Source organism: Notolepis coatsorum (assembly GCF_963971535.1).
Source record: "Notolepis coatsorum genome assembly, chromosome: 6".
Classification (NCBI taxonomy): Eukaryota; Metazoa; Chordata; class Actinopteri; order Aulopiformes; family Paralepididae; genus Notolepis; species Notolepis coatsorum.
The window spans coordinates 64,343,643-64,357,100 of record NC_140170.1 but is presented as its reverse complement, the minus strand read 5'-3'; the positions used below and the strand labels follow the sequence as shown (position 1 = coordinate 64,357,100).

The 13,458-nt window shown below is 44.6% G+C and overlaps 1 protein-coding gene across 2 annotated transcripts in view; it reads right to left on the bottom strand.

The window, feature by feature from the left end:
* Positions 1-4,752: 4,752 nt before the first annotated feature.
* LOC311230106 (LIM domain and actin-binding protein 1-like) overlaps positions 4,753-13,458 on the bottom strand; it is a 44,954-nt gene continuing 36,248 nt past the window's right edge. For both annotated transcript variants that reach the window (XM_084316265.1, XM_084316266.1), the window contains 5 exons: positions 12,552-12,626; positions 9,309-9,387; positions 8,590-8,666; positions 8,356-8,489; positions 4,753-7,979 (listed from right to left, as the gene is read on the bottom strand). In XM_084316265.1, the coding sequence (XP_084172391.1) occupies positions 6,710-7,979; positions 8,356-8,489; positions 8,590-8,666; positions 9,309-9,387; positions 12,552-12,626 (1,635 nt within the window). In that variant the 3' untranslated portion in view covers positions 4,753-6,709. The remainder of the gene's footprint in view (positions 7,980-8,355; positions 8,490-8,589; positions 8,667-9,308; positions 9,388-12,551; positions 12,627-13,458) is intronic.

Below are 13,458 nucleotides of genomic sequence, written 5' to 3'. Positions count from 1 at the left end.
TCCGGATAAACAAGATTTTACTGCTCTGTGTTATTATGGCCCCACTACAGCTATTGGAGAGGCTTCTTTCTGTTTTTTTTAGCATGTCTATGTATCTTATTCGATTTTTATTTTGAAGAATCAAGGTGAGTCTCAGAAGTGAAAGAAGGCTGGTATATTATTTTATGGAGGCTCGGTCTCGGGACAAAACGAAGGCTTTGTTTTTAGTTTCCAATCTGGTCGGAAGCAAAAACCAATCCATATTTTCTTAGGAATTGACACAATCAAACCTGGCGATTGAACATGACGATTGGCAGGCATTCACCTCACATGGCCATGGCCAATATTCTTAGCTAATACGGTTGTTTAGTTGCAAGAAATAATGTATCTTTGTTTGTTTACAGGTGCACATTTTTCAGACCATTTTAGTTTTACTGTGGGGAATTCTGACTACATAAGTGATAATCACCAATGCATGATTTTATTTTGTAAACTTATTTTTGACTTGTTTTGATGTTTTTTCTCGTGCATGACGATATACTTGCCTTGACAGTTACACATTACACCACTGAAGGGGGTTATGTTTTGTTTTGTATGTACATACTGTACACAAAGTGCGATGCAGTGCAACGGAATATATATATAAAGAAGAGCGAAAACAAAGCCTCAATTGTACTGTAGTTTGCAACATTTCCAAAGGGAAATATTTGTTTCGTCTGTCTCAAAACAGCTGTTGCTTTTCAGAGAACCATTTGATTTGATATCATAATTTGGGCTCATCAATATTAAGGGTAAGCAATATGAATGTACAGTATATTTCCTCTCTAAATCATACACATGTATGCAATGTTTAACTGCTTAAATAAACACAAGAATTTATTTCTTTACAAAAGCATGCTTTTTGTTTACATTATTGACGACCACGGCAGACTGTCGGGTTGATGGACGACAGTGGCTCAGGAGGTTAGAGCGGTCATCTGGTAATCGGAAGGTTCCCGGTTAGATTCCGGCTCCTCCCGGGGCAGCGTGCATCGAAGTTTCCTTGAGCAAAACTGCTCCCAATGAGCAGGTCGGCACCTCGCATGGTCGCCTCCACCATCGGTGTGTGAGTGAACCGGTGAATGTGAGGCATAAGTTGTAAAGCGCTTTGGATAAAAGCTGCTACAGTATATAAATGCAGTCCATTTGGGCGGCTACGTGGCGTAGTGGGCAAGGCGCTCGCCACAAAATCTGGAGACGCTGGGCTTGCCTGTTCAAGCCCAGCGCTCCACATTTGCTTTCAGTTTAGCTGGTCGTCCGTACTAATACACATTGGCCGTATTAGGGGGAGGGAAACTGATGGGTGGGGATCGGGCGTTGTGGACAGCGACTCCTACAGGTCGGTTGGTACGCCTGCGCAGTAGAATCAGGAAGTGTCGGGGGCAGCGTGAGCCTCCCACGCGTTACTCCTCGCCACTGAGAGATCGAGCTGCGCAGGTGAAAAGATGCGACTGCTGTTACTTCAAGTACCGGAGGGGACTTGTGCTATGTATGACTTAGTCCACATTGCAGCCGGCTTGTGAGAGGCAAGAAACAGCGTTCGTGACAGGGGAGGGTTGAATTGGATGATACGAAATTGGGATGGGAGAAAATATAGAAAATGGGAGAAAAAGTGTATAAAAAAAATAATAATGCAGTCCATTTAAGATTTACCACTTAGGCAAATTTGGAAATGAAATCGGATGCCCCGTTTATACTGTATATAAAAAGGAGCACTTTCTTTATAGTTTCCATTAGGGATGCTCGATATTGGCTTTTTTACCGATACCGATATACCGATATTGTCCAACTCTTAATTTCCAATACCGATATCAACCGATACCAATATATGCAGGGTTTTCCCTCCAAAAAACTGAATAATTTCAGGTAATTAACATTACATATCTCTTGTTGTGGAATTAACACAACATTATGCATACTTTTGACAATAAATTAAATCAGAATTTGTTCTTACTTGCTTGCCTGGGTAAATAAAGGTTATAGAAATGTAAAAAAAAAAAAATATATATATATATATATATATATATTGAAAACCGATACCGATATTTTCCGACATTTTAATGCCGATATCGGCCGATAATATCGGACACCCCTAGTTTCCATGCAACTGAGTATAGAAATGACCGAGGTACAGTATTTACCGATTTTTTAAAGTCAAAATATGACACGGAGGAATATAAAAGTGTTAAGTTGTCAGCCACAAACTTTGCTCTGGCTAGAAGACCAGGTTGTGGTCCGAGGAGAAGAGTCCTTTTGTTTGTGCTTGTTTTCTGGCATAGAGTCGAGCTTCATAAACATTGAAGAAGTGTTCTTCTGCTGCATCATCTTCCAGTCTGTCGGAGTCCCAGAGAGCGCTCGGAGCGCTACAGGCTGATGCTCTGAATACACAAGCAGGAAATATGACAGCACTCAGAATCTACAAGCAGTCCGGCGCCGTACAGGAGCTCACGCCCCCGGTGCTCAGGACGCTGCTCACAGATGCACCCCACATTCAGATGCTTTGCACCGAGCTAGACGATGGGAAACAACAAATGAAGACAAAACTAGGAAGCCGTCAACTATTAACTTGTTGGTCTGTTAAGTCTGTGAAGTGAGACAATGTTACAGATGAATCGTCATTGTTGGTATTTATTTATTGCAGTGATACTTTCCATTGTGGTTACCTGAAGACATACAGTACAGTAATTTGAACATGGCATTTTCTTTTTTAAATGTATTCTTTAACCATGCTTGGTTACCTGACGACATATAGTAGCACAGGGTTTCAGAACATCATATTTTATGCAACCACTTTTTCATTTTGGTTACCCGATGACAATTATTGCAATTGAACATTATGCAACATTTTGGTCCTCAACAAAGATATATACCATATATATGTTTAAAACATGAGCGCACTGCTAGGGAACAACTTGGGACTGCAGTTACTCTCCTGTCGCAGTGTTTTAGTTATATCAACACATGGCAGGAAGTCAAATGTAGTTAATTTAGAATGTTTATGTTGTCGAGATTAAACCATCTATATCCAGTCGGCTTCAGAAGAACCACATGTATCCGAATCTCAGACATCCAAACTGTCAGATTAACCAAATTAGTATAAGTTAAGATGCAATGAGGAATTATATATTCTAATAACTGCAAATGGGATTTTCCTTATTGAGCTGCCCCCCCTCACTGTCGATTTTGGCCGACCTAAGACTGTTAGTCGATTAGTCGCTTTTTTCCACGCTGAATGAGTTATGTCCTGAAAGATACTAAGCACATATGTGGTAAGTACTAGATTTAAAGAGGTCGTTCTGCATTATTGCATGTGGAAAACTCGAGACCTTGCAGATTAGTCGACTAAGAACTTCTTTAGTCGAGGACGGCCCTAATACATCCAATGACACGCATTTCAATTTGCATATTAAACTGTATAGAGGACTTTTGGAGTGTGTGTAAATGATTCATATTTGGGAAATGTTTCTGCTATAGTCTCTGTTCCCATTTCATTTTTAAAACATTACAAAACGTTTTTTTTATACAATTTTAAACTGGCACCTTTTCAACAAATTAAATACAAAGCCAGTACATTAAATATTGAGATATTACACATAAAAGATTGCTATCCGCAAAGAGATGTTGATAAGTCCAATATCTAACCCCACAGTTTTGTTTAAAAATCAATGGAAACAACTATTTGTATAGAAACCCGGTTTCTATTATCTACATGACGCAAAGGTGGTCCAAATATTGGAAATTCTATTGTCTAAACATGACCAGGGCCCGGTTTCCGACACTGATGGAGTTCCCGCGCACCTACACAGTGTTTAAGGCAGTCTTAGTAATGCACGTTTCTTAAACAAGTAAACAAGCTGTACACACTAACTGAACATGAGCAGTGGCTGTGTGGTCGCTGTCCGTGGTTCTGAAATGAGCCAGGTCCACAGGATACAGTGGGCTATAATTTAGATATCAACTCTCGGTTGTTTGTGAATGTGGTTTGCAGAAGGGGTTGTGAGCTGCTCACGGCTGGCTCCTTGACGTGGACCAGCACCTCCACACTGCTGGTTGAAGCCAGGACTCTGGTGCCTCTACAGGTCATATGCTGCAGCTCAGCCCATGCGAATGCTGTGGTGGTGACGTGTCGTGCTTCATAGTATCACGGTAAGAGGCGGTGCAGCCTTCCCTGAGAAGGGTGGACATGGACTAGATGAGGATGATGAGGATAGTGGTGATAACTACATCCCTAAGCCTAGATGGGGCCCCATACTGTAGCCTAGATGGGGCCTCATACTGTAGCCTAGATGGGGCCTCATACTGTAGCCTAGATGGGGCCTCATACTGTAGCCTAGACGGGGCCTCATACTGTAGCCTAGACGGGGCCTCATACTGTAGCCTAGATGGGGCCTCATACTGTAGCCTAGATGGGGCCTCATACTGTAGCCTAGATGGGGCCTCATACTGTAGCCTAGACGGGGCCTCATACTGTAGCCTAGACGGGGCCTCATACTGTAGCCTAGATGGGGCCTCATACTGTAGCCTAGATGGGGCCTCATACTGTAGCCTAGATGGGGCCTCATACTGTAGCCTAGACGGGGCCTCATACTGTAGCCTAGACGGGGCCTCATACTGTAGCCTAGATGGGGCCTCATACTGTAGCCTAGACGGGGCCTCATACTGTAGCCTAGATGGGGCCTCATACTGTAGCCTAGATGGGGCCTCATACTGTAGCCTAGACGGGGCCTCATACTGTAGCCTAGACGGGGCCTCATACTGTAGCCTAGATGGGGCCTCATACTGTAGCCTAGATGGGGCCTCATACTGTAGCCTAGATGGGGCCTCATACTGTAGCCTAGACGGGGCCTCATACTGTAGCCTAGACGGGGCCTCATACTGTAGCCTAGATGGGGCCTCATACTATAGCCTAGACGGGGCCTCATACTGTAGCCTAGATGGGGCCTCATACTGTAGCCTAGACGGGGCCTCATACTGTAGCCTAGATGGGGCCTCATACTGTAGCCTAGATGGGGCCTCATACTGTAGCCTAGACGGGGCCTCATACTGTAGCCTAGATGGGGCCCCACATTAGTCTCGGGGGTGCAGTATGAGGCCCTGTCTGCAGCCTATAGATGGGACCTCATACTGCAGAGTGTGAGGCTCACCATGCAGAACACAGTTGATGAAGAGGGTGCTTTTACCCAGTTTTAAACCGAAGCATTAATTCACGAGGATAAGGAGTTCCAATAAATTCCTGTTGGAAACGCAGCATGTGTTCTCCTCTTGGCAGCCTGCTATGGCCAAAGTTATTTAGCCTTTTTATTACTGAGCCCACATTAGAATCTAAAGCAAGCCAAGGGGTTATAATGTCTAATCTTTATGTTGGAGCATGATTCAACAGAGAGGAGGTAGTAGAGTGGACATCCACCTAATGATTGATCGCTGCTGTTTCATGCATGGTCAGAACGTTGTGTATCTTAAAGCGACAATGTGTAATAGTGGCACCTGCTGGCTGTTGAGCGGTACTGTCTGTGTTGTCAGTACATTGCCCCATGAGTGTCTTTGCTCCTTCACATTATGTGTGCTTTCCTTTTCTTTGTTTCTGCTGGCAGACGTTCTGCAGAGTGACTTCTTGGTGCTCGAGGTGGCTGTGTATTTGTTTTCCCGCGTATTTAATCTATTAATCTATAATCTATTACGTCTCGTTCATTCTAGGCATGCGTCTGGTGTCATGAGAGGGTTGACCGAGCTGGTCGCACCAGACCACTCGTGGCTATAGCAGCAAATGTGAGCGGTGTGTCGGAGCATCGGTGGGCTCAGTTTATTCTGTACAGGCTCCAGAACCGTGTTGGTTAATAGAAAGATTACACATTGTTGCTTTTAAGTATCTTTTAAGTGTTTGTAAATGGCTGTAAAATGTAATTATGCCCTAACGTGCCACAAAAGCGTTGGAAAACGTGGTCCAGAAAGGCGTTGATAGCATAGGTCCACAAAATGTAATCGTTTGTCATATAAAAACAGTATGAGAGATCTATACAGTATGCATTTGCAGATTAAAAAACAATCCTTTACAGCAGTTAAAAAAAGATAATAGCACTTTTTTCCCCCTATATCTGAGCACAACTATGATGTATCTCTACAAGGTCCCCCACAATACTATAAACTCACTGGAATCTAGCCAATATGCTCTTTAAATCACAAACTCAGGAATGATCACACATTGCGTTGCACTAAACTAGACATATGGAATAGTGGCTACCCTCTGACATAGGCTGCGTTCACACTGCAAGCCTTACTGCTCAATTCTGATTTATTGCTCAGATCCGATTTCTTTAGTTTGGCTGTTCACATTGTTTTTCTAAATGTGGCCAATATCAGATTTCCGTGTGAACTGCTCACGCTCCTGAACTGTACCCTGCATGCATCAACATGACTGTTCAGACTAAGGTCGCATTGCAAAAAACCTGACTTATATCTGATTTAGGACCACATATGAAAAATCGCCCAAATCAGAATTGAAAAGATCAGATTCCATGTGATTTGTGCTGTTTCACACTGTCGTGAAAAACCCCCAGATCTGAGTCACATATGAGCAAAATAAAAACTGATTTGGGCCACCGTTTGCCTGCAGTGTGAACGTAGCCGTAGTTAAGATGCGTAAGACAGGATGTGGCGAGATGAGAAGGAGGTCACGCTGAGGTTCTGCTGGGAGTCAGACGTCATCTTCCTCCTCCTCCTCCTCCTCATAGTAGCGGTTCCTCTTGATCATCTCCTCTACGGACAGCTGCTCCTCGGCCTCGCCTCCCTCCTGCTCCTCCTCCCAAAAGCCTACATCCTGGGAGGTGCGGTTATCTTTGGGTTGCAGGGGTGGAGAAGGGGACGGCGAGATTTCCGAGGAGGCGCTGGGGCTTTTCAGAGAGGCCTCTTCCACCGCCGCCGCCGCGTTCCCGCTCTCCCCTTCCTCCTCCGAGCCGCTCTCGCCGGCTTCCTCGCTTGGCGGGGTGGTCGTCCTCTCCTCTCTCCTCTCTCCCTGCGTCTCCTGCGTTGGTTCGTCTTCCTTGGGTGTGTTGTGCAGCTCCTCCAGCGACACCCTCCTCTCCAGCAGGGGCCTGAGGGGGCGGCCGCGCTCCCGGGGCCCCAGGCTGACCGCGGGGCTGGGGCTGGTGATGGCCACCGTGAAGGGGCGACATCGCTCCCTCAGGGAGGAGCTCCTCCTCAGGCCCTTCAGCTCGGTCCGCTCGGAGCTCCCGGTGGGGGGGGGCAGCTCTCCCTCCTCCGGTGGCCACTTGGCCTTCCACGGTCGCCCCAGCTCGGTCCGCTCGGAGCTCCCGGTGGGGGGGGGCAGCTCTCCCTCCTCCGGGGGCCACTTGGCCTTCCACGGTCGCCCCAGCTCGGTCCGCTCGGAGCTCCCGGTGGGGGGGGGCAGCTCTCCCTCCTCCGGGGGCCACTTGGCCTTCCACGGTCGCCCCGAGCCGACTCCCTCCAGGGCCGGACTGGACGGTTGCTGCGCCCCAGTCGCCCCGGGCAGACCCTCGCCGGCAGGAGGGGGCCAGGCGATCCTCAGCCTGCGGGCCTCGGGCAGCTTCTCCGCGGATCCCGCTTTCTCGCCGCAGTCCTCGGCCGCCTGGGCGTGCGCCTCCAGAGGGGCGGGCGGTTTCGCCACCGGGGACCTCTCTGCGGGCGGGTGGAGTTGTCTGACCGAGGTGCTTTCGGCCGCACTGTGTTCCGCCGCAGGGACCTTCGTCTCCTTCACCTCCTTCACCTCCTTCACCTCCTTCGCCTCCTTCGTCTCCTTCACCTCCTTCACCTCCTTCGTCTCCTTCGCCTCCTCCTCGCCTTCCTCCCCGTCGGCCCGAGGGCTCCACCGCTCCTTGTGAGGCCTGTGGCCGAAGCCCTCGTCGTAGTTGCCCTTGGCCTTAAACAGCTGACTGAAGTGGGGCTTGCAGTAGACGTTGCCGTGCAGAGAGGCGTAGTTTCCTAGGCTAATAAGCAGAGGGTAGTAAAGGGTTATGTTTCTAACACACAATGGCATAATATCCATACTGTTAATGAGTTTAGAAATTGAATTGCCACTTATACCACGTCACCAGCTAGTCGAAAGAACTGACTGACCCTGAACAACAAGGGGGGAAATGCAGGTCTCTAATGCAAAGTGACTGCTATCAGATATTCTCTTGACGTCCAGAGACCAACCTGAGCTTGGTGTTGCAGTGAATACAGACCAACCTGAGCTTGGTGTTGCAGTGAATACAGACCAACCTGAGCTTGGTGTTGCAGTGAATACAGACCAACCTGAGCTTGGTGTTGCAGTGAATACAGACCAACCTGAGCTTGGTGTTGCAGTGAATACAGACCAACCTGAGCTTGGTGTTGCAGTGAATACAGCGGAAACAGGCCGTGTGGTAGATGTGCTGATTGGCCATCAGTCTCTCCAGTGGGTACACCGTCTTCAGGCAAGCGATGCACGTCTCCCTCGCTGGCAAGCAGAACTTCTAAACACGCAATGACATAGATATCCATACTTTTAATAAGGATTGAAAGGGAATTGCCACTTTATACCGCGTCGTCAGCTAGTAGAAAGAACCGACTGACCCTGGGCGTCTTGGGTGCGTCGCTGCGGGTTGGGGACAGAGGAGAGCCCTTGGAACCGGTTGCGTCTGTGGCGTCCCCTGAGGCAAAACAAACACACCGTAACCCTTTAGTCATCGGGACTCAGGCGCCTGTCTGCGGCACAGAGGAACAGGGTAATCCAACCAAATAGGTGTCTTGTTACTTCGCTCCATGAGATGAACAGAGCAGTAGTTGTCCAGTTAATGCTTGGTAGCAAACGGACTATGGAGTTCTTCACAGCATTGTAAAAGTTGGATAGAAAATTATCTGCATTTTATTAAAAAAAGATTTATTCAAAAGTGACACAAAACAGCTGTCTGTCTATGAATGTACTGTATGTTCACACTGTAAGCCTTAGTGCTCAGATCAGATTTATTTTGTTTGGCTGCTCACATTATTTTTTCAATGTGGCCAATATCAGATTCCAGTGTGAATTGGTCACGCTCCTGAACTGACCCGAAGATGGACGTAAAAAAAATCGTGGCAAATGTCAATCTAGAGTGATGTAAAAGGTGTCTGTTCAGACTGAGGTCGTGTTGCAAAGAAAATCAGACCTGTGTCTGATTTAGGACCACATATGACTCAGAATTGAAAAGATCAGATTCAATGGGATTTGCGCTGTCGTGAAGAAAACATTTATCTGAGTCACAAAATAAGAATCTGATTTAGGCCACTTCTTTTGTCTGCAGTGTGAGACTCACCATTGCACTCCGGTACAGGCGTGCGTTTCTCAGGGAGAGGTGCAGACACTTTTCTGATGTTAGACTCAGTAGCCAGACCCTGGAGGAGAAAGCAAGAGAAAGTAGTCTAGTGTCACTTGCCAGTTTAATAGACTTATATTAGGATCAATATATGATTGATTTTATTCGCGTGTCATGCACACAAAGTGCCGAACCCTCATGGGTTTATAAGACACCAAAAATACTGTGTTCCATTATTACATCACACATTACATGTCATTATCTAAATACAGATCACATAAATACAGATTACAGTTTGGTCTTAAACAAAGTATCCTGTCTTCTTTCCCAAGCCAGACAGATAAAATCTGCTACAAAAAAGGTTCCCTTCCTGAAGCACAACTCAAGGTGTTCATATTCATCCAGCTCAAGAAAATCAACATAAATGGAGGACATTTTACTAGAAAGTACTTCCCTTGCATTCTCGTAAACATATAAGTCCTTTTCATAATAATAATACACAAGTGAATCCTTAACAGATTAACATTTTATTTTTACTGTGCAACTATAACGTAGAACAAACTTTGGACAATATTCAACCTTAACTTACATTTACTGTAATAAAAATAAAAAGCAGCTGTTAAGTATCTTTGCCAGTTCAGAGGATGTAGTCTAAGATAAAACATCTCGGAGTATGATGTGGTTCTGAGGAGAAACAAATTGACCATCTGTACAGTATTTCACGGCTCCTAAGAGTGAATGAGTCACCATTGCGAGCGGATCAACTTATCATACTGATCGTTTGCCTTTCGAATGGATTTTCTGGTGTATAAATTCACTTGAGTTAAGAATAGTGGAATAATAGTATCTATATTTATTTATGCCAATTGGCAACGACATGTCGGGCTGCATGATTGTCAGTATGTTTCATACAACAGCGTCAAGTGTCAGTTTTCACACTAGAGAATTGCTAACTATTCATAACATGTTGCCATCAATCCCAGAGGTTAATATTTAAATAAACACGATTCATCTGACCTAGTTTTAAGAGTGAGGTCTTCCAGCGTCCCGTGAAGCACCGCTCTGAGCGTTTTTGCTGTTCTTCAATTCGAACTTAAACTTGTTAGTCTCGCCCATTAATACAATATTCAAACAATGCAACCAGGTCATATTTGACAGAAAGGTTGATTTATTGAATTGTGGCCAAAAGCCTTCAAGCGGGTGTTAGATGAATGCACGGTTATGTTATGGTTCCTTGTGTCTCTGGCCAGCTGCCACATGGCATACGCTGTCAGGAGGTACCCAGTTGGCAGGCTGTTATATAAATCCAACTAAGTAGGACTCGGAGGAGCCAATCAGCGTTTGCTCCGTTTCTAAGCTCAGAGGTGCGCTGAATGGGTGGTTATTATGGTATATACGTTGTCAACAGTACAGTCTAAGGAATCATGATATATCAGCCAAACATCAAAGTCAACAGCTAGAAAACAAAGGAGCGCCTGTTGTCTTTGTGCTAACAGCCAGACATATCTACTAACTGCAATTAGTTTGGTAGGAGTATTGTAACATGGTCCACTCTGATGTCATTAATAGGGATGCACCATATGTCAGCAGACAATCGGATATGGTCTTTAAAAAGCACAATCAGTATTGGGCCAATTTTATTCTTATAGCCGATACTTGGCCCGTTGTAGAATTGGTGTTTTTGGGACTTTTATACGGGTTGAGTTTGGCTGAATGCACTTGCCGAGTGAATATCACTGACAAGGACTTTTGTTTAAAGAACTAGATTTTTGTTAATCTCTCTTTTAATTTACGGGTTTGTGTCTTGTATGTGTTATAAGGAGTATTAAACGCTCACGACACCACTTTGTCATACGAAGATGGATATTTGTTCAAAAAACGTTCGGTTCCGGTCGTTATGGGGAGGGATATCTGTATCGGGACTCAAAAACAACCATATCGGTGCATCCCTAGTAATTCATTAATTCATTCAAACCTTTATTTAAACTCGAAAGGCAACTGAGGTGTCCCTCATTTACAGTCATGTCGAGGGTACATACAGAAATAAGCCAAAAGAAAATCTACTAAAACACAAACAACTTGATTGATAAAGGTTGGAGATCAAGGTTTAAACTCAGCAACAGAGGGGAGAATCTCAAGCGGACCGTTGGGAGTTCATTCTATGAGCTAGAGGGGCACCATAGCAAAATGCAGATTTACCCTGTTCAGAGCAAACTCAGGGGACCAGCCAGTCACTAGGTTCCAAAATTCCATTCCAATAATGATGTAGTATAAGGAGGTAGCTTATCAATAATGATGTAGTATAAGGAGGTAGCTCACCAATAATGATGTAGTATAAGGAGGTAGCTTATCAATAATGATGTAGTATAAGGAGGTAGCTCACCAATAATGATGTAGTATAAGGAGGTAGCTTATCAATAATGATGTAGTATAAGGAGGTAGCTCAACAATAATGATGTAGTATAAGGAGGTAGCTTACCAATAATGATGTAGTATAAGGAGGTAGCTTACCAATAATGATGTAGTATAAGGAGGTAGCTTACCAATAATGATGTAGTATAAGGAGGTAGCTTATCAATAATGATGTAGTATAAGGAGGTAGCTTACCAATAATGATGTAGTATAATGAGGTAGCTTATCAATAATGATGTAGTATAAGGAGGTAGCTTACCAATAATGATGTAGTATAAGGAGGTAGCTTACCAATAATGATGTAGTATAAGGAGGTAGCTTACCAATAATGATGTAGTATAAGGAGGTAGCTTATCAATAATGATGTAGTATAAGGAGGTAGCTTACCAATAATGATGTAGTATAAGGAGGTAGCTTACCAATAATGATGTAGTATAAGGAGGTAGCTCACCAATAATGATGTAGTATAAGGAGGTAGCTTATCAATAATGATGTAGTATAAGGAGGTAGCTCACCAATAATGATGTAGTATAAGGAGGTAGCTTACCAATAATGATGTAGTATAAGGAGGTAGCTTACCAATAATAATGTAGTATAAGGAAGTAGCTTACCAATAATGATGTAGTATAAGGAGGTAGCTTACCAATAATGATGTAGTATAAGGAGGTAGCTTACCAATAATGATGTAGTATAAGGAGGTAGCTTACCAATAATGATGTAGTATAAGGAGGTAGCTTACCAATAATGATGTAGTATAAGGAGGTAGCTTACCAATAAGGGCCATAATAAGTCAATAAGTCATGCAACACACAGAACGTAGAGGATACTAACCACAGCCACAGCACTCGGGGGGACGTTCTCCTTGTACTCTCTTGTTTTGAAGACGTCTGTCTCTGACTTGCCAGCCTGCAGAGGAACGCGGAAGTAATCTGAGTAATCTGCTCATGGCTTTGTTGTTACGCTACCATGACTAAACATCCACTTCATGGTGTGTTGTGTGCATGTGTTGTCAAAGAGGGACTTTCCTCACCCTGTTCGCCACTGGTGGCGTGGCGGCGTGGTTCTGCAGGAAGTACCAGTAACAAAAGAAATGTATTTCCTTCATCTCTAGTTGAGGTTAACGTATAATATAACCGATAGGGCATACAGACCCTCATCTGCACCGTTGTTTACACTGTTTATTCTTCTCATATTTGTATATTCCGATCTAATTGTATAGCCTATATTTATGTCTTTCTACTATTACCCTGCCCATACCTGTACCTCCCCTCCCCCTCCCCCATGCTGCTATGACACCCACATTTCCCCCAAGGGGATCAATAAAGGAATATGTTATCTTATGCTATCTTATAGATTAGGGTCAGACGTGAGGTTAGGGTTAGGTTTACAAACAATGGCCCCTGAGGCAAAATGGCTTGAGAATAGGGAGTTTCCTGTGTCAGAGGGTTCTAATAATAATTAATGTGTTTGCGTGTGTGTGTGTGAAGAACTTCTTGATTATATGTTTCGTCAAGAGAAGCAGAGAAACTGGTCCAGCTGGAATCTTGGCCTATATATACCATTACAACACTGCCCTCCGCAGGAACTTGCAGGGTATTGTGATGTGACTCATTTGACTCGTCAGCGACTGGGTTCAGTGAGGGGGGGGCTCGCTCGCAGAGGGAGACTGTGTGTGGTGTTTTGATTGATTGATTGAAAATTGTATTAACAGATTGCAGAATGGGTACAATACAGTACA